A 21,437-nucleotide genomic window follows, 5' to 3' on the forward strand; every position below is an offset into this window, starting at 1 on the left:
ATGAAAGACAACATGAGACACTTTAACATAAAGACAACATGAGACACTTTAACATGAAAGACAACATGAGACACTTTAACATGAGAGACAACATGAGACACTTTAACATGAAAGACAACATGAGACACTTTAACATGAGACAACATGAGACACTTTAACATGAGAGACAACATGAGACACTTTAACATGAAAGACAACATGAGAGACACTTTAACATAAAGACAACATGAGACACTTTAACATGAGAGACAACATGAGACACTTTAACATGAAAGACAACATGAGACACTTTAACATGAGAGACAACATGAGACACTTTAACATGAAAGACAACATGAGACACTTTAACATGAAAGACAACATGAGACACTTTAACATGAGAGACAACATGAGACACTTTAACATGAAAGACAACATGAGACACTTTAACATGAAAGACAACATGAGACACTTTAACATGAAAGATAACATGAGACACTTTAACATGAGAGACAACATGAGACACTTTAACATGAAAGACAACATGAGAGACAACATGAGAGACAGCGTCTCTGCAGAGAGTGCCATGGTGAGGTTAATGAAGAGTTTAGTTGAAATGAGACGGAGAGGCTGCTTCCTGTCTCAAGCTGCAACAGAGAGGCGGAGTCACACAGAAGTTATGCAACGGCTTCTTTCCCGGAGGTTAAAGGGCTCACAGAGAACTTTAGCATGTCAGTAAAGTTAGGACAAAAAGGTTTAAACGTCAGAAAGAGCCAAACGGCGTCTTTGAACGCACCACAGACAGAAGAGCACTTGAACGCACCATTCTCCTCTGTCATTCCAGTTATTGTTATGGATGCATTCATGCTTTAATCAGACTTGAACAAGTGAAAGCATCCTGCAGTTCTGGGTCAGGCTCGTTCATTTAGACGGCTCCTTTCAGCACGCGGATATTCAAAGTGCTTTACAGATATACAGGTATAGAATACATGCCAACACTTTATACTAAGGCACACAAATTCACCTTCAACTAGCTGTTCATTAACATATTAGCAGTTTATTGGCTCTTTAGTAGTCCTTATAAAACACTTATTAATGCCTTATTCTACATGACCTTATTCTACAAGTAATAAGCCGTTAGTGAGTCTTTCCTCAATAACCCTCTAATTAGTGCTGATTGGTTGTTAGTCAGGAAGTTGTTGAGTTTTGGTCTCAATATGGTCTGCTCAATATGGGCCTGATAAGGCAGTAGTAGCACAGGAATAGTAACTCTCCCATAACAACAGTCATGGGGGAGGGGGGGGGGTGCTGAGGGGGCTGCAGCACCCCCACAGACGAGGCTGCAGCACCCCCACAGACGAGGCTGCAGCACCCCCACAGACGAGGCTCCACTAGCACTAGCACCCCCACAGACGAGGCTCCACTAGCACCCCCACAGACGAGGCTCCACTAGCACCCCCACAGACGAGGCTCCACTAGCACCCCCACAGACGAGGCTCCACTAGCACCCCCACAGACGAGGCTTCACTAGCACCCCCACAGACGAGGCTCCACTAGCACCCCCACAGACGAGGCTTCACTAGCACCCCCAGAGACGAGGCTCCACTAGCACCCCCAGAGACGAGGCTCCACTAGCACCCCCACAGACGAGGCTTCACTAGCACCCCCACAGACGAGGCTCCACTAGCACCCCCACAGACGAGGCTTCACTAGCACCCCCACAGACGAGGCTCCACTAGCACCCCCAGAGACGAGGCTCCACTAGCACCCCCAGAGACGAGGCTCCACTAGCACCCCCAGAGACGAGGCTCCACTAGCACCCGCACCTACAGTGTTAGCGCGTCACAGTTTCGCCGCTGAGAGCCCGCGTCCCTGATAACACTTAACAAATATGATCTGTTCTTATGTAACAAGACATGAAACTATAAGTATTTCAACGCTCAACTAACGGCCTATTACTTGTAGAATAAGGTCTTGTAGAATAAGGCATTAATAAGTGTTTTATAAGGACTAATAAAGAGCCAATAAACTGCTAATACGCATGTTAATGAACAACCAGCTGATGGTGAATTTATGTACCTTAATATAAAGTGTCACCGAATACATGAATGAAAGCCATACTGCAGTGTGGATATGAACAGCTCACTCAAAAGCAGCGACATAAAGATACGTTTTGAAAGTATTTAGAGTTTATTAATACCCTGTAATAGTCTGATCAGCGTCGTTGAGATGCCTGAAGTGTAAACGTGTTTTTATAGGAGCAGTAACTCATTCAGAGGAGGGTTTATTCAGAGTTTGCTGTGAACGCAGGAAGGAATCTTTATTCAGACTGAAAACACTGAATTATTTGTATAAGTGCGAACACACGATACTTTCTCCTTTTTTAAACCGGGTCAACTGGTGGAAACACGTGACACCAGATCGCAGCTGGTGCACACACTCATACATTACTGATGACTTGGGTTTAAGTGTCCCAGGCAACTAGTCCATTGCATATCATTAAGATAAGATAAGAAGAGCTTGATTGATTCCAAATTGGGAAAGGTTTGCGTTCCAGCAGCATAAACAACAAGGCATCGAACATTACAGAAATTAAAAGAGTAGAAATAAACAATCCAAAAAGTAAACATCCCAAATAGAAATAAAAAAGTAGAAAATACACATGTTTGCAGTAACAAGATATAAGCAGGATATTATACATTGACAGTGTAAGGAATGTTTTTGTAGTGTTTGAGTCATTTTTCTAAATAAAATACCACGCTTTGTCTAGTTGCATTTCCTCAGTCTGGAGAACATTGAATACATTTAAAACAAGACACTTATAGCAGTTTTCTGATGATTTATCGACCGCATAATGACTCACTTAGTCAACAGGCTGACGCTGAGACTTTCTTTTACTCTCCTTTTTTCTGAAGAGGAAGTAAAGAAACCGTGACTCTGGATTTATTTGTTGTTTGAGACGCAAAATATGACTCGGCAGCTTTAAGACATGAAGACACTTTCTGCTCGCTCTAATGCAGTATTTTCACCCTAAAGTGGGCGGGGCCATAAAAGCCACATGAACGCCCTCATGCTATCTTTATCTTTAAAAATGATGTTGGAAAAATATCACTGGTCACCGGCTTGGTCTTCAATATCAGGATACATGTCTTTATGATCCTCTCAAGAATGGAAGTAGTCATCACACACAGAGCATCAACTAGTTCCCAGAGCCCTTGAGATGCTGATATACAAGTTAACAAGATGGAGGACTCCTGGTTCAAAGCAGTATTCTGACATTAGTTCAGATTAGCTAAGGCCTACGTAAGCAATACACATGACACTCATATGCCTGTCCCTCTAGGGCCTGTGTCATCATGCTAAGCTTAGGAACAGAGCTCTCATGACTTCAACACAGTGTCTCTTGAGCGCCATCCATGTAGTCAGACATCCGGCTACGTAGGGCCTCTGTTATCACGTGCTACTCTGATACAGAAGGAACATTCACTATTTTCCCAACAAGAGAAGACATGACTGAAGCTGTACAATCAATAGTTTGTTTCCATGCTATTGGAGCGGTCCGATTTGTCAAAAAACAACTAATTGAAATTATTTTACAAACGCGATATGACCAATCGTGTATTTTTACATCCTTATTCCTACACTGCAAACATGTAAAATCTTGCCAAGTATATTTGTCTAATTTCTAGTCAGAATATGTCGTTACACTTGATAAGACCTAATAAGTTAAGTCTTGCTTTTAGACAAGGCATCTTAAGCATCTTTTTAAGTCTCTTAGAAACATCTTATTTTTTAGGAAAACCTCCACTAACTAACATCAGAAAGCGTCTAAAGCATTTCTGGCTTTTTTTGGTTACAAATTCCCTGATTCTGGTCAAATATAGTTCAAAATAAGTTTTCCCAGCTAAATTCAAGATCTCATTTATCTCAAGAGGCGCTTTCACACCGGAGTACTTTTCCCAGGAATAGTTCCGATAGTTCTTGGGATTTTGCATTCACACCAAAAAGATCTGGAACTAGAACTTAGTTCATGAGAACCTTTCAGTCCCTGCTAGAGGGTGCTTCTCAATCTCGAGTAAGGCTGCTCCAGAGCCACTATTTCAAGGATGCTACGTCATCGAGTGCCGCCGAAGGACTGTTCCAATGTCCAGGATCCTTGGAATTCTACCGAGGCCGGCGTACTTCGTTGCAGGAAATTTTGAGGCTGCACATGTGTAGACTCCGCGGTCTTAAAATCCCCACAATGCTTTGCGCACGGACCAATTTCCAAAATCTTTGACGGAAAATGTAAGGCGGGGCCTCTCATATGACGCACACTTGCTAGCCTGTTCCACTCTTCGTTTCCCGAATGCCAGGAAGGATTCTTGCCTAGCCTCTGATAGACCTGACTCGAAAGGACATGTCCCACCAAGGAAGCACTTTCCTGGGGAGGAAAAGATTCCAATTTCTGATTCGCTGGGCAAATTGCAAATCACGCCCCGTAACACTCTGCAACGTTTTGTGAAGCCGCCATTTTATTTGCTCGCATTAGCATTAGCCCAGCGCACCAACGGAGAGAGACTAACTTATGGCAACACAAAAGAAAACATGGGAGCGATGGAGATGAGGAGGTGTCGGCACTTCTGGCGATTTACTGTCGGACTCCGGCACTTCGGGCGGCAGTATACGCCGTGAAGTTGTTGGTGGCCTGCCAGTAAACCCAAAGCAGAAGAAGAAGAAGTGACGTCATCGGCTTCATTTCCCTAATCCTCCCCCAGGGACTTATTCCGGTGAGAACGCGATTTACTAGGACAGTTCCAAGGACTAAAGAGTTCGGGAGAACTAAGTACGGCAAAGTACTTGGTGTGAAGCGGCTAAGATCCCATTTTTACTTCAAGAAATCTCACCAAGCTATTTTGTACTTGTTCTATTGGCAGCTTTGTTCACTTATTAAAAGAGAACACCTTGTTTTTATTATACTTGTTTTTGGAGCAGCATTTTTTCCGGTGTGTTATCATTATACTACGTATTGATCATGGTGTTTTCTTAATTTTATTTAAGGATCTTCACCAAACAAATATATTTACTCAACATGACGAATACAATGTGTAGGCCTGCATATCTCAGCTGCACCACCATTTGTTTTTTAAATTATATTTTAACGGTTATTTTGCCATAAACAAATATTGCCCCGCCTGTTGTTTTAATAGTGCACAGTTCATTCAATTGCAATGAATTGTGTAAATGTAGGAAGCTGAATTGGCAGGACCCTCAAACAGGAAGTGGTTCCTCTTTTTAAAATCTGCACACATTTCAACAATAGGCTTTGTTTTGTAACGAGGTCTTCCTACCAAATGAAAGCCTGGGTCAAACATATGGAAGTTCCCTCCCAGACGTCCGACTCTTGTTGCAGGAGATTACAGTTTTCTACAGTAATGATCTGGATTATCTCTTCTTCTTCTTCTTCTTCTTCTTCTTCTTCTTCTTCTTCTTCTTCTTCTTCTTCTTCTTCTTGTTCCTCTCGCTGTGTGTCGTCTGATCGGCTGCAGAAAGGGAGAGAGGTAGAGAGAGAGAGAGAGAGAGAGAGGATTACTTTAAATCGCTCAGAGAGAGACTCAGCCTGGGGGGGGGGGGGGGGTTTAGCAGCTCCTGCAGTGACTCTAAAACTCAAGAAGAGATTAATAAACGACCTCCACCCCTCTAAACCCCCCCGACCCAGACGCCCTTCACCCAGTTAATATAACACACATAGAGACTAGGGCTGCACGATGTTGGAAAAAACTGACATTGCGATTCCCCCCCCCCCCCCCCCCCCCGCGATATGAAAACATACAGGAATTGAAGAAAAGACAGTTTTTTTTCTCCCGCAGACCATCCTTTCTTGAACTTTAATGCTATAGAATTGGTATTTTTTAAAACTATATTTAACCGGATGAAGGATTTTAGTCACGGACGTCCTGATCTGAAGTTATCAGAGCAACAAGCTGAGCTAGCTCGGTTAGCAGCGCCGAACTGGAGAAACACATGAAACGACCTCATTCAGTGTTTCTAACTTTGATCTCGTCCGTTTGCTTTGGAGATTTGGTTGTGATTGTGGTTTGCTGTCACTCACTCAAGTACACCTGCATACGTTTTCCTTTTGTAGCAAGCAGCAAAAATAATTGTAACACAACGCTTTTGAGTTAATTTGCCTACTTAATATCGCACGCTTAAATCGCGATTATCGTCAAGCCACGATATATCATGCAGCCCTAATAGACTGAGCAAAAGCAACAGATAGCAGAGAAACAATCTAATAATGTGATATTTCTCACCAGATTCGTCCATAGGTGCTTTCACTAAATATTTAATAACGGGATGGTTTATGAATAATAACCAGTTTCTGATTATAAGATTAGATTTGATGCAACAACAAATCCAATTAGCATCTGTGTGCATAAGAAGCAGTTCATTTTAGAGTTATGTATATTATAATATGAGTATTTATGACAAATATAAAGTATTAACAGTAGTGTATGATTCACAGTGTATTACAGTATAGGATAAGTGGTGTAGAAATGTAATATACTATAGAGCTGGTACGATTAAACATAGTATAGACACTTATAAATACATAACAAAATATAAGTACACCATAGGATAATATAAGTGTGTCACGTCAAATAACAAATCAGCTTAAACGTCTGATAAATGTAGATAATTTCATTATTTTATAGCTTTACTGCAACATTATTTAGGCAATAATAAAGAGGACTCTTTAAAGTAGAGACACTACATACTGATATACACCTGAACATCAGCAGGAGAGGACTCTTTAAAGTAGAGACACTACATACTGATATACACCTGAACATCAGCAGGAGAGGACTCTTTAAAGTAGAGACACTACATACTGATATACACCTGAACATCAGCAGGAGAGGACTCTTTAAAGTAGAGACACTACATACTGATATACACCTGAACATCAGCAGGAGAGGACTCTTTAAAGTAGAGACACTACATACTGATATACACCTGAACATCAGCAGGAGAGGACTCTTTAAAGTAGAGACACTACATACTGATATACACCTGAACATCAGCAGGAGAGGACTCTTTAAAGTATAGACACTACATACTGATATACACCTGAACATCAGCAGGAGAGGACTCTTTAAAGTAGAGACACTACATACTGATATACACCTGAACATCAGCAGGAGAGGACTCTTTAAAGTAGAGACACTACATACTGATATACACCTGAACATCAGCAGGAGAGGACTCTTTAAAGTAGAGACACTACATACTGATATACACCTGAACATCAGCAGGAGAGGACTCTTTAAAGTAGAAACACTACATACTGATATACACCTGAACATCAGCAGGAGAGGACTCTTTAAAGTAGAGACACTACATACTGATATACACCTGAACATCAGCAGGAGAGGACTCTTTAAAGTAGAGACACTGCATACTGATATACACCTGAACATCAGCAGGAGAGGACTCTTTAAAGTAGAGACACTACATACTGATATACACCTGAACATCAGCAGGAGAGGACTCTTTAAAGTAGAGACACTACATACTGATATACACCTGAACATCAGCAGGAGAGGACTCTTTAAAGTAGAGACACTACATACTGATATACACCTGAACATCATCAGGAGAGGACTCTTTAAAGTAGAGACACTACATACTGATATACACCTGAACATCAGCAGGAGAGGACTCTTTAAAGTAGAGACACTGCATACTGATATACACCTGAACATCAGCAGGAGAGGACTCTTTAAAGTAGAGACACTACATACTGATATACACCTGAACATCAGCAGGAGAGGACTCTTTAAAGTAGATACACTACATACTGATATACACCTGAACATCAGCAGGAGAGGACTCTTTAAAGTAGATACACTACATACTGATATACACCTGAACTTTAAAATGGCCACATTTGTTATTCTTCTGTTTATTTTGCTTTCACTTCCTCTTTTGATTTGCCTAAGATGGCGATCAGGAAATGTGTCTGCGTGGCGAGCATTATAAAATGTTCTCCCTCACTTCCTGTTCTCTGCTTCATCAACATTGGGGACTTTTTCTCTGTTGTTTTCTGTTGAATTAAACGTCAGCTCAGCCCTCACATTTCCTCCTGTAGCTGAGGGTTTTTATAAAATGCTGAGTGGCCTTTCTGAAGTTGTTACAGCTGCATGTTCTCACATCGCTTCACTGACAAGCTGTCAAGCTGCTGCTGGTGGCAGGAGAAACATCCTGTGATTCTGCAGGACATCGCCTCGTTAAGAGAGTGTTCTCAAGATCACTAAATTAAATCCTACATTCAATGCACTTAGTTGTGGTTATAGTTCAGAGTCCATTGATCTCCTGACAGCTCAAACCCAGATCCTCACATTGATCCTGAGTCTCAGAGAAATACGCTCTCTCTGGACGGATGAATGATTCTCCGGCTGGAAAAGATGACAAAATAAACCCTTTGTCGTTGCGTCCAAGCTGAACAGGTTGCACCGTGAAACCTAAAGGGAACTTGTTTTAGTCTGAAACTTACGATACTTACTGCAATCGAATTTTCTTAAACCTGACCAAGTAATGCACCGTTACATGTTAGGACTGATTGGACTATGTAGCTGAAAAACGACACTAAAAGGTAGCAATTGCATCAAAAGAGTTGGGAGGTCGTTGTTTATATCTGTGACTTTGTTAAACTCCCGTTAATAGGGATGTCCCGATCACCTTTTTTTGCTCCTGATCCGATTCCGATCATTTGATTTTGACAATTTGCCGATACCGATTTTTCCCGATCTGATCTTTATGCAATGCATTAAGAGGAAAAAAAGCATTCAAGTTTTCCCTTAAGGTTATTTTTTTAATTAAATGTGATATTCTATCCAACATGGATATAGCTTCTTTCTTTCACAGCAGCATTGGATCAGTTCAGTTGTGCAGCATTGGATCAAAACAAAATAAAGCTTTCAGTACTCGTTAGCTTACTGCTACAATTAGACACTGCGCCCACTCTGTTGCCAGATCTGAGAGAAATAAGCAGGTCTATGAAGACAAGCCCCAAAGAAGCAACACATACATGATGTTCTGTAATTTGAAACCAAAACTAAGGCCTCAGGATGACTTTAAGACTTGAACATGGTCATTTTGGTTTTGTAACATTGAATTAAAAAAAAAAAAAAAATAAGATCCCGATCCCCAATTTTTTTCTCCCGATTCCAATCTTTTGAAAATCACGTGATCGGCTCCGATCCCCGATCACGTGATCGGATCGGGACATCTCTACCTGTTAACTTCTTATCCTCTCTCTCTCTTAAAGGGATAGGCTGCCCTGTTCCACTGTATCCTACTCTTCCTTTATAAGTTACAGTAAAATATCGACTGTAAGCACGGCATCGACTGAAAAATGTCAAATCGATTTATCACTTATCTTGAGTATAATAAATGTCTTCCTCCTCCTTCATCTCTTCCTCCTCCTCTTCCTCCCCTTCAAGTGTGGACTATTCTACATAAACTGCCTTTTGAACAAAACGTACATTTGACTTTTTTGTGGATTTTCTTCAGTGTACAAATACATGTGATTGTAATACATCCCCTCTCCCTCAGGATGTGGAGGCCGCCCCCCTGATTCGCCCTGCGTCTCGCGCCTGGTGCTGCTGCATGTGTCTTGGTTTGGCCCTCATGCTGTCGGGGGTCGTTGTGGGCGGAGCCTATCTGTACCGCTACTACATCCTGGAGGTGAGACACCCATCCATAGCTGAGCTGGAAGACCAGGTAAATAGAGCGGTGCGGGGACGACGTATTTACCCTGAAGTAAGCTGCTGGTTCCCTCGACAACAAAGCAATGGGATTTTGGAAAATAGCTGGAAACATGGTCTGTGGAAAAGGAACCTGTTTGATGATTTCACGTTTTGTTCAGCTGGATAATCTCCACATGTCTACCCTACTTTTATAATGTTCTAATCATAAATCTAATCTCCAGAAGCTAAATGCTAACGTGATGCTATAAAGGAGCTACAGCGAGTCCAGCAGCACGACTTCAACGCCAACTTCAGATCCATATTCAAACACACAGATTCTAGATGGAAGGAGTTGAAGCGTTTGTTTGAACAGTCTGCAGGAGGCAGGGACTTGCTTTCAAGCAGAACAGAAACTAACTTAGAGGAGTGTTCACGTGTTCGGCGTAATGACGTACAACGACCTCCACGACTTCTGTAGTCCTATTCAGCCACTTGGTAACAACCATCGTTTTTCAGACACGTCCACTCTTCAGAGATCACCAGTGGGGTCACTGCTGATGATTTAATGTAGAACAAAACGTGATCTGTCTCTTCAATGAGTCTCAACCACAGACCTTAGTTCAGATATAGCCAAAATCCTACGGAGAGATCCCATGGGCTCTGAGACGAGGGAACAGGAAGTGGTGACATGCTGACTCACTTCCGGGTTTTAGGACTCGTCACTGCACCACTCTATGGAATATCAGTCGTCTATCTGCCAGCTCACAGTGATGTTGTGAAGCATGAAATGTTGTGTTATGATAGAAAGGTACAGTACGGGACGGCAGCGCATAGAAACTGCCGGATGCTAACCTGCATATTTTGGGCAATTAGCACTTTAGCTTATGTGGACAATAGTTTATTTAGGAGTGTCTATGGGGGTTATTCAGCACATTTTCAGGATAAAAACATTGAGTTTTAACCAGCGAGTGGCTGTATGTGTACTCTCTCTGGGATCATTTGGTTACTTTTGGGTCGATTTTGAAGTTTTAGTGGATTCTGGATCATTTGGATTTGACACAGATTGCCCACAGTAATAATAAATATATTTATCTTGTGCTCTGTCCAATGGTTGCAAGACTACACACACAATTCTTTCAAAAATAAAAGCTCTGAGAATAATCATTTTAAGGTTAACGAATAAATACCAGTCTGAGTTTAGTGCAATATGAAAATGATATTTCACAAAATAAAATCCTGCGGTTTTTGCTTGTCTTTGTTTTGACAACACTGCGAATGTCTCTCAATGAGTGGTTTCTCATCTGGTGTTTCTAACGTCTCTCCGCAGCATGGGCAGGTGTTTGTGTGCGGAATGAACTACCGTGAGGAAGACTACATGATGCAGGAGGAAGATGAGGTACGAAGAAGCTTTTATTACAACTCATTAGATAATCTCTGTTTCAGCCCGGTTCCAAAAGTGCTGATTCTGTGTCTGTAGCTTTAAATGCTAACGAGCTGCTGCTGGCCCCGCCCCTCTGAGAGGTGATTGGTTACAAAGAACTCCATGGTGCTCTAGGAGGAGATTCAGGTGATAAGGGGGGGGGGTTACCTTGGTTGCTGATTGGCTAATGGTTACACAGATTTTTTTTTATAGAAATGGATCAAAAAGAGAGAATCTTTGATCATCATATATATATATATATTCTTTTTGCATGAGCCAGGACTCGTGTGTGATTTGAAGTATCCTAAAACAATAAAACATAATAGCAGCAACAGCCTTCCTAGAGTCCGGCAGTAGCTCAGTCCGTAGGGGCTGTGAGCCTTAAGTCCCCGAACAGACCTAAGTATGGAGTGTGGACTGCTACTTGGAGAGGTCCCAGTTCACCTCCTGGGCCTGCCGTGGGGCCCTTGAGCAAGGCACGGGACAAAAACAGGCATTAAAAAGCAAAAGTAATAAAATAAACACACCAGGTGTAGAGGACATGAATAAAAGCCGTACTGCAGTGTGGAGAGGAACAGCTCACTCAAAAGCAGCCACGAAAAGACAGGTTTTCAGTCTGGATTGAAAAGAGTTGCATACTTGCATACCTACTACTAAACAGATCATATTTAAGCACAGTTTCTCCCGTTTGACCGGTACATTCTGGTTCAGACTTGTCTGTGAAGCTCCTTGTCCTCCAGCTGGAGAACAAAGGCTCTGAATAGCCTCAGGGTGAGTGATGTCTAACGTGTTGAGCTGGTTTCAGATGGAGCTGGATCTGCAACACAAGATGCCTCTGTGGCGCCTGGAGCAGAGGATCGAAGTCCTGGAGGCGGAGCAGGTGGCGCTGATCAGCGTTCCCGTGCCCGAGTTCGGATTAGGAGACCCGGCTGACATCGTGCACGACTTCCAGAGGGTGAGACGAATCCTCGACTTCTTCACAAATACAGACTCGATTATCTCCGATAGACATGATTGTAAAAGAGCGGGTCAGAGTTAAAGTACTTAAAGCAATACGAGTGAAACAGAGATTTCTATTTTCATACTCTCTAATGCTGGTTTGGTTCTATTCCTGTTTTGAGATGTACGGGCATTGCACATTATAACAAAGAGTAGAAATAAACCATTCTAAAATCTAAACCTCTCCACGGAGCCCCGAGAGCAGGGGTGTCAAACTCAAGGCCTTCACTTGATGCGGCTCGCAAAGAATATAATATGTTTATTATACGGTTACAGGCCGATTTATAGAAGCACGTTGCCCATAAACTACATGTCCCACAATGCATCTCAAATTTGACTTTTTCCCAGAATTTGTCTTTTCTTTTTAAATCATTTTGTGACATGCTCACTGAAGAGACTTCTGCTTTCAGACGTAGTTAATTATGAAGACATTGCCCTATCCCATACAAATCCAATGCAGATTTAGTCATGAGATATAGTACATTATTGTATATATATCTATTTTTATATATGTATATTTATATATGTATATTTATATAGTCTTAAAGTTACAACCGGCCCTTTGAGTGCAGCCATTATGCTGATGAGGCCCACGGTGATATAGAGTTTGACCCCCCTGCCTTAGGGGCTACGTAGAGAGGACTTGTTTTGTGCTGCAAAAACATGAGTTCCCAAATTGGGATAAATACATCTTATTGTCTATGACTTGGCAAAACAGGATGTAGATAATTGAAAATATAAATATTAATGAATATTTATGTATATATTATATATAGCGCAGGTCAAGATACTTTGAAATATAAAAATATATATTTAAAAAAAGGTAGAAAGTAAAATGTCCAACAAAAGATAAAAAAAAATATCTATACAAACAAGAAATCAAAGAAAGAATGTGAGATAAAAAGATACAATCCAATCAGATATTTACCTAAACACAAGAAGTTGGAAGGACTCAGAGAGACACGAGGAGAGCTGGAGCTCTGATGGAGTCAGGACTCAGAGAGACACGAGGAGAGCTGGAGCTCTGATGGAGTCAGGACTCAGAGAGACACGAGGAGAGCTGGAGCTCTGATGGAGTCAGGACTCAGAGAGACACGAGGAGAGCTGGAGCTCTGATGGAGTCAGGACTCAGAGACACGAGGAGAGCTGGAGCTCTGATGGAGTCAGGACTCAGAGAGACACGAGGAGAGCTGGAGCTCTGATGGAGTCAGGACTCAGAGAGACACGAGGAGAGCTGGAGCTCTGATGGAGTCAGGACTCAGAGAGACACGAGGAGAGCTGGAGCTCTGATGGAGTCAGGACTCAGAGAGACACGAGGACAGCTGGAGCTCTGATGGACTCAGGACTCAGAGAGACACGAGGAGAGCTGGAGCTCTGATGGAGTCAGGACTCAGAGAGACACGAGGAGAGCTGGAGCTCTGATGGAGTCAGGACTCAGAGACACGAGGAGAGCTGGAGCTCTGATGGAGTCAGGACTCAGAGAGACACGAGGAGAGCTGGAGCTCTGATGGAGTCAGGACTCAGAGAGACACGAGGAGAGCTGGAGCTCTGATGGAGTGAGGACTCAGAGAGACACGAGGAGAGCTGGAGCTCTGATGGAGTCAGGACTCAGAGAGACACGAGGACAGCTGGAGCTCTGATGGACTCAGGACTCAGAGAGACACGAGGAGAGCTGGAGCTCTGATGGAGTCAGGACTCAGAGAGACACGAGGAGAGCTGGAGCTCTGATGGAGTCAGGACTCAGAGAGACACAGGGAGAGCTGGAGCTCTGATGGAGTCAGGACTCAGAGAGACACGAGGACAGCTGGAGCTCTGATGGACTCAGGACTCAGAGAGACACGAGGAGAGCTGGAGCTCTGATGGAGTCAGGACTCAGAGAGACACGAGGAGAGCTGGAGCTCTGATGGAGTCAGGACTCAGAGACACACGGAGAGCTGGAGCTCTGATGGAGTCAGGACTCAGAGAGACACGAGGAGAGCTGGAGCTCTGATGGAGTCAGGACTCAGAGACACGAGGAGAGCTGGAGCTCTGATGGAGTCAGGACTCAGAGAGACACGAGGAGAGCTGGAGCTCTGATGGAGTCAGGACTCAGAGAGACACGAGGAGAGCTGGAGCTCTGATGGAGTCAGGACTCAGAGAGACACGAGGAGAGCTGGAGCTCTGATGGAGTCAGGACTCAGAGAGACACGAGGAGAGCTGGAGCTCTGATGGAGTCAGGACTCAGAGAGACACGAGGAGAGCTGGAGCTCTGATGGAGTCAGGACTCAGAGAGACACGAGGAGAGCTGGAGCTCTGATGGAGTGAGGACTCAGAGAGACACGAGGAGAGCTGGAGCTCTGATGGAGTCAGGACTCAGAGAGACACGAGGAGAGCTGGAGCTCTGATGGAGTCAGGACTCAGAGAGACACGAGGAGAACTGGAGCTCTGATGGAGTCAGGACTCAGAGAGACACGAGGAGAGCTGGAGCTCTGATGGAGTCAGGACTCAGAGAGACACGAGGAGAACTGGAGCTCTGATGGAGTCAGGACTCAGAGAGACACGAGGAGAGCTGGAGCTCTGATGGAGTCAGGACTCAGAGACACACGAGGAGAACTGGAGCTCTGATGGCAAACACTGACGGTTTATTTGGAGTTACGGCCGGAGAATTGACGAGACAGGTGGTGTGTCACGAGTTGACACAGAGGTTGCCAAACCAATTCTGAAGAACTCTTCTGTAGCTCCTGGTTTTAACTAGTTCGGAGTGTAGTAATAAACATTCTTCATCAGTAAGACTAAAGCAATATGGACCCTGAATCTAACTAGAGCTCACGAACCTTCGTCCCTGAACAGTGAACTACCTCATGTCAGCTTGTGCTCTGTCACAGACTGGCAACAACAATGCGCCCAAGCTGCATTAGAACTATGCCATGGGAAAAGAGACCGTAAAGGGAGAAAACTATGAACTGTGTCGAAGGTAGTGTTCATTTCGTTGACTAAAACTATGACGAAATATGTTCGTCAACGACCTTTTTTTCCATGACGAAAACAAGATGTTGACGAGACGGCACCGACGGCAGTAAACAATAACTGTAACGAAATCATCATGCAATATCGTTGACGAAAAGTGACGAGACGAAAATGTAGTTTACTAAATAAAATCTATGCCAAAATCTCTCTTTACTTTCGTTGACGAAAAATGAGGAGATGAAATATTATCAACCATAACGTTTCATCTCTGAATCAGTTTTTCTCCCAGCAGTTCCATTTCCTGTGCTGCGGCTGGGCAGCAGCTGTGTGTCTGTAAAATAAAAAATGGCAACAACAGGGCTTGGGAGCAGTGGTCGCGTTAACCGAATACCCCCCCCCCCCCCCCCCCCCCCCTCGTCAGCGCGAGTGAGTGATAAATTGTGCACTCGACGGGTAATAATAGATTATGACAGAAATGTTACAATCCTGTCCGTCAAAATGACTGACAACGAATAAGTCTAAAGCCACCACTGCTTGGGAGAAAGAAACATATATTTGGGCCCATTTTCACTACCATGAGGCGGAGGAAAAAAGCGAATGCATTTTTTTTATCAGAAGGGAAGCAATGTGGCCAAAACACAGAGGTAAGAACACAACAAACCAGATGCTCTCTGCAAAGCTGCTTAATCATTCAACCTGTGCTTTTCATCAAATAAGGACAAGATAAAATATCATTGTGAAATAAGTTTGACTAAAAGGACAAATGATTGGTTTTGGCTATAGACTGGTTTGACTGAAATGTTCTATATAATCGGATGACTAAAAAAGACTCAACTAGGGATGTCCCGATCCCCGATCACGTGATCGGATCGGGACATCTCTAGACTCAACAGTTTTCATTGACAAAAAGTAGACTACATAATTAGTTTTCTTTGACTAAAATGCTCAGACCTTTCGTCAACTAAAACTTGACTAAGTAAAAACAGGATGAAGGTGACTAAATATGACTAAAACTAAAAAGGAAATTTAACACAGGACTAAGACTAAAACTAAATTAAAAAAAAGCTGACGAAATTAACACTAGTCGAAGGTTGAATACCTAACAAATTATAACACAAGTTTTTAGTTAAATCCTAAAGCATACCATGTCTCAACAATCAGCCCGGTTTATATTCAAACAAAAACAAGGTTCATGTGATCATTTTAAAAGAAAAATACTGCATTTGAAATACTAATATTCTCTCTGTGTGTTTTGTGTGTCAGAGGCTCACAGCCTACCTGGACCTGAATCTGAACAAATGCTACGTGATCCCTCTGAACACCTCCGTCGTGATGCCGCCCCGAGACTTCCTGGAGCTGCTCATCAACGTTAAGGTGAAACACCTCAGAGAGATATTTAATCAGTGATATGTGTCTCTGTGACATCATCAGGGGTCAAGCTTCATACTATTTTATCTTGATTGCGTACTGTGGCTCCCTTTCTTTCTCCAGAGGTACTTTCAGACGGATCCAGGCTAGCTGTTTCCATCACTTTCCAGTCTTTATGCTAAGCTAGGCTAACAGTTTCCGCCTGGTTCAACACTTAATGCTAAGCTAGGCTAACAATTCCCATCTGTTTTCATTCTTTATGCTAAGCTAGGCTAACAGTTTCTACCTGTTCCAACTCTTTATTTTAAGCTAGGCTAACAATTTCCGCCTGGTTCAGTACTTAATGCTAAGCTAGGCTAACAATTCCCGTCCGTTTTCCTTCTTTATGCTAAGCTAGGCTAACAGTTTCCACCTGTTCCAACATTTTACTTTAAGCTAGGCTAACAGTTTCCACCTGTTCCAACACTTTATTTCAAGCTAGGCTAACAGTTTCCGCCTGGTTCAGCACTTAATGCTAAGCTAGGCTAACAATTCCCATCTGTTTTCATTCTTTATGCTAAGCTAGGCTAACAGTTTCTACCTGTTCCAACTCTTTATTTTAAGCTAGGCTAACAATTTCCGCCTTGTTCAGCACTTTATTTTAAGCTAGGCTAACAGTTTCAGCCTGGTTCAGTACTTAATGCTAAGCTAGGCTAACAATTCCCGTCCGTTTTCCTTCTTTATGCTAAGCTAGGCTAACAGTTTCCACCTGTTCCAACAGTTTACTTTAAGCTAGGCTAACAGTTTTCACCTGGTTCAACATTTTATGCTAAGCTATGCTAACCGTTTTACTCTATTTCCAGTCTTTTTTAGAACCTAGGCTAACAATGTCCACCTGTTTCAGCACTTTTATGCTAAGCTAGGCTAACCATCCCATCTGTTTTCAGTCTTTGGCTAAACATTTCCACCTGTTTCCAGTCTTTATTCTAACCTAGGCTAATACCTTCCATCTGTTAACAGCCTTATGCTAAGCTAGGCTAACATCTTCCACCTGTTAACAGCCTTTTTGCAAATAATGTACAATAAAAAACATATGTGTGTATATATATATATATATATATATATATGTATTTTATAACTAAAAAAGTTTTAATTTCACTTATTAAAATGCTCTTCAGAACATGAACGCAGCTCCAAGCGTGTCGTGTTGTATTGATTCCTGTATTGGTGTGTTTCAGGCGGGCACGTACCTGCCTCAGTCGTACCTGATGCACGAGGAGATGGTGGTGACGGAGCGCCTGGAGGACGTGGAGCAGCTGGGACACTTCATCTATAAGCTCTGCCACGGGAAGGACACCTTCAAGCTGCAGCGCCGCGACCGCATCTACGGTAACTATCACACGCCGCTCACATGTGTATTTTGTGTATTTGTACACAATTTAAGTGTGTATTAGTATGCAGTTTTTGGGGCGTTAATAGTTATTTGTAGTATGCTGTTTTAGGGGTGCTTGTACTTATATTTAGTATGCAGTTTTAAGGTATTTATACAAAAGTTTAGTGTGTATTAGTATGCAGTTTTTGGGGTATTTGTACACAGGTTTAGTATGCAGTTTGGGGGGTATTTGTACACAGGTTTATTGTAACTACCACACGCCGCTCAGCAATAATAGCGCTCGCTAGCCGTACAGAGAGGACAGAGTACCAGCTGTGGCCTGTGGGACACATTTAATGTGGTAGAATAAAACCCCTCGGCTTGTGTTTTTTTTTTCTAAATATCTCCAAAAAGGTCAAATGTCACTTGTTTTGCATCAATCTTGATAGAGGGTACTTATTATATGTTGTAGTTTGGATTCCTAAAGCTTTTAGTCGACCATCCCATCATTCAAGGGTGGTTTTCACTAGAAGTAATGTTTTGTTTTTGGACGGACACTATAATTTACAGTTTTTACTATGTTCAATCTGAATTTACTTTAAAATAAAAAATTCTATATTGATTCTGACTCTTCTGCATCCAACTCACAGGTTTATCATTGCTTTGAGCAAAACGATGATTCATTTACCCCTTTTAGAAATGAAGTTATAGTCAATTGTTCTGGGAATAGGCGCTTTCACACCAAGTACTTTGCCGACTCAGAACTCTTTAGTCCCTGGAGCTTTTCCTAGCAGATCGCGTTCACACCGGAATGAGTCCCTGAGGGAGGATTAGGCAAATGAAGCCGCTGACGTCACTTCTTTTTCTTCTGCTTTGGGTTTACTGGCAGGCCGCAAACAACTTCACAGAGTATACTGCCACCCGGAGTCCCCGGCCGGAAGTCCCCGGAGTTAGGGACTGGCTTCAGTAGAAGCTGCTGGGACTCCCAGCAGCTTCTACTGAAGCCTTCCGAGTAAATCACCAGAACGCAGACACCTCCTCATCTCCACCGCTCTCATGTTCTTTGTTGCGTTGCCATCAGTTAGTCTCTCTGCGTTTTTGCAGAGAGACTAACTTCTCGGAACTATATCGGAATTAAAGTGGGAAAAGTGGTCCGGTGTGAAAGCGCCTAATGTCTTTTCGAGCCTGAGGCCTGGAAATCAGGCTCAGGGCTTAACAGGTTAAAAGGTTCAGGTGGGCACAGGGCTACTAGATGAGAGTTGGTAAAAACGTTATATATAGAAATATATGAAGAGAGAGGTGCAACAATCTGCCACAAAACCCTGCTGGAGGAGCCTGGAACTTCAGGTGTTCAGTGCCATATCTACCCTGTAGCTGCTGAGCACATGGTGATGGAGCCTGACCCCTCTAACACGCTGTTCTGTTTTATTTCCTCAGGTATGCAGAAGCGCGAGGCTCTGGACTGCCACAAGATCCGTCACTTTGAGAGCCGCGTTGTCGTGGAGACGCTGATCTGCGAGGCCTGAGTGGTGTTTTTAACCCTTTCTACTTCCCCTTCTTTACTTCAGGTAGTTTGTGTGTGAGAGGGAGAGCAGTGCGATGCCAAGCTGTTTGCTAAATATCCATTGATTGCGATAAAATAAAATGTGTGTGTTTTTTTTTCCACTCTTCTGTACGGGGATCTCCGGGGAATCTTTTCATCAAATAATCTAAAAAGCTAAATTATTGTAATCAAACTGCGATTGTAGCGTGTGTTTAAATGGGGTAGTGTGATATTGTTTGTGCAGCTGGGAGACGCTTCCTGTCTTCTGGAGATATGAATACTCTGCAGCTGCTCCTCAGACCAGAGAGCGCTCCTCTTGGTTAGCTTTAGACATCACAGCAGAGCTTCCACGTCTTTCTCACGGTCGCTTTCTCTTTGTGTCGTTCTGGAGAACTTTCTGTACTCATCGTGTATATAATCTCTTTAAAGATATGAACAGACCAACACAATAAACAAGGAGAACTAACTTCGTGCTGTCGTCTGGTTTCATTTCAGTGTCAGGATGCACTTCTTGGGATATTTGTACACTGGTTTAGCGTGTATTAGTATGCAGTTTAGAGGGTATTTGTACACTGGTTTAGCGTGTATTAGTATGCAGTTTAGAGGGTATTTGTACACAGGTTTAGCGTGTATTAGTATGCAGTTTAGAGGGTATTTGTACACTGGTTTAGCGTGTATTAGTATGCAGTTTAGAGGGTATTTGTACACTGGTTTAGCGTGTATTAGTATGCAGTTTAGAGGGTATTTGTAGACTGGTTTAGTGTGTATTAGTATGCAGTTTAGAGGGTATTTGTACACTGGTTTAGCGTGTATTAGTATGCAGTTTAGAGGGTATTTGTACACTGGTTTAGCGTGTATTAGTATGCAGTTTAGAGGGTATTTGTACACTGGTTTAGCGTGTATTAGTATGCAGTTTAGAGGGTATTTGTACACTGGTTTAGCGTGTATTAGTATGCAGTTTTGGGGGTTTGTGTACTTATTTTTAGTATTCTGTTTTTGGAGTATTTATACACTGGTTTAGCGTGTATTAGTATGCAGTCTTTCGGGTATTTGTACAAATGTTTAGAGTGTATTAGTATGCAGTTTAGAGGGTATTTGTACACAGGTTTAGCGTGTATTAGTATGCAGTTTAGAAGGTATTTGTACACTGGTTTAGCGTGTATTAGTATGCAGTTTAGAGGGTATTTGTACACTGGTTTAGCGTGTATTAGTATGCAGTTTAGAGGGTATTTGTACACTGGTTTAGCGTGTATTAGTATGCAGTTTAGAGGGTATTTTTACACTGGTTTAGCGTGTATTAGTATGCAGTTTAGAGGGTATTTGTACACTGGTTTAGCGTGTATTAGTATGCAGTTTAGAGGGTATTTTTACACTGGTTTAGCGTGTATTAGTATGCAGTTTAGAGGGTATTTGTACACTGGTTTAGCGTGTATTAGTATGCAGTTTAGAGGGTATTTGTACACTGGTTTAGCGTGTATTAGTATGCAGTTTAGAGGGTATTTGTACACTGGTTTAGCGTGTATTAGTATGCAGTTTAGAGGGTATTTGTACACTGGTTTAGCGTGTATTAGTATGCAGTTTAGAGGGTATTTGTACACTGGTTTAGCGTGTATTAGTATGCAGTTTAGAGGGTATTTGTACACTGGTTTAGCGTGTATTAGTATGCAGTTTTGGGGGTATGTGTACTTATTTTTAGTATTCTGTTTTTGGAGTATTTATACACAAGTTTAGTGTGCATTAGTATGCAGTCTTTCGGGTATTTGTACAAATGTTTAGAGTGTATTAGTATGCAGTTTAGAGGGTATTTGTACACAGGTTTAGCGTGTATTAGTATGCAGTTTAGAAGGTATTTGTACACTGGTTTAGCGTGTATTAGTATGCAGTTTAGAGGGTATTTGTACACTGGTTTAGCGTGTATTAGTATGCAGTTTAGAGGGTATTTGTACACGGCTTTAGCGTGTATTAGTATGCAGTTTTGGGGGTATGTGTACTTATTTTTAGTATTCTGTTTTTGGAGTATTTATACACAAGTTTAGTGTGCATTAGTATGCAGTCTTTCGGGTATTTATACACAAGTTTAGTGTGCATTAGTATGCAGTC

At 42.4% G+C, this 21,437-nt stretch overlaps 1 protein-coding gene across 2 annotated transcripts in view; it reads left to right on the forward strand.

The window, feature by feature from the left end:
• The window catches only part of LOC307030722 (integral membrane protein 2B-like), a 27,985-nt gene extending 8,182 nt beyond the window's left edge, over nucleotides 1–19,803 (forward strand). Inside the window, exons 2-7 of one of the 2 annotated variants that reach the window (XM_079667338.1) lie at nucleotides 9,577–9,744; nucleotides 11,038–11,106; nucleotides 11,936–12,085; nucleotides 16,339–16,449; nucleotides 17,661–17,811; nucleotides 19,232–19,803. In XM_079667338.1, coding sequence (XP_079523464.1) covers nucleotides 9,577–9,744; nucleotides 11,038–11,106; nucleotides 11,936–12,085; nucleotides 16,339–16,449; nucleotides 17,661–17,811; nucleotides 19,232–19,320 — 738 coding nt within the window. In that variant the 3' untranslated portion in view covers nucleotides 19,321–19,803. The remainder of the gene's footprint in view (nucleotides 1–9,576; nucleotides 9,745–11,037; nucleotides 11,107–11,935; nucleotides 12,086–16,338; nucleotides 16,450–17,660; nucleotides 17,812–19,231) is intronic. The other variant, XM_079667339.1, reaches the window with a different exon arrangement.
• Nucleotides 19,804–21,437: the final 1,634 nt, after the last annotated feature.

This window comes from Notothenia rossii, assembly GCF_949606895.1.
Source record: "Notothenia rossii genome assembly, chromosome: 2".
Lineage (NCBI taxonomy): Eukaryota > Metazoa > Chordata > Actinopteri > Perciformes > Nototheniidae > Notothenia > Notothenia rossii.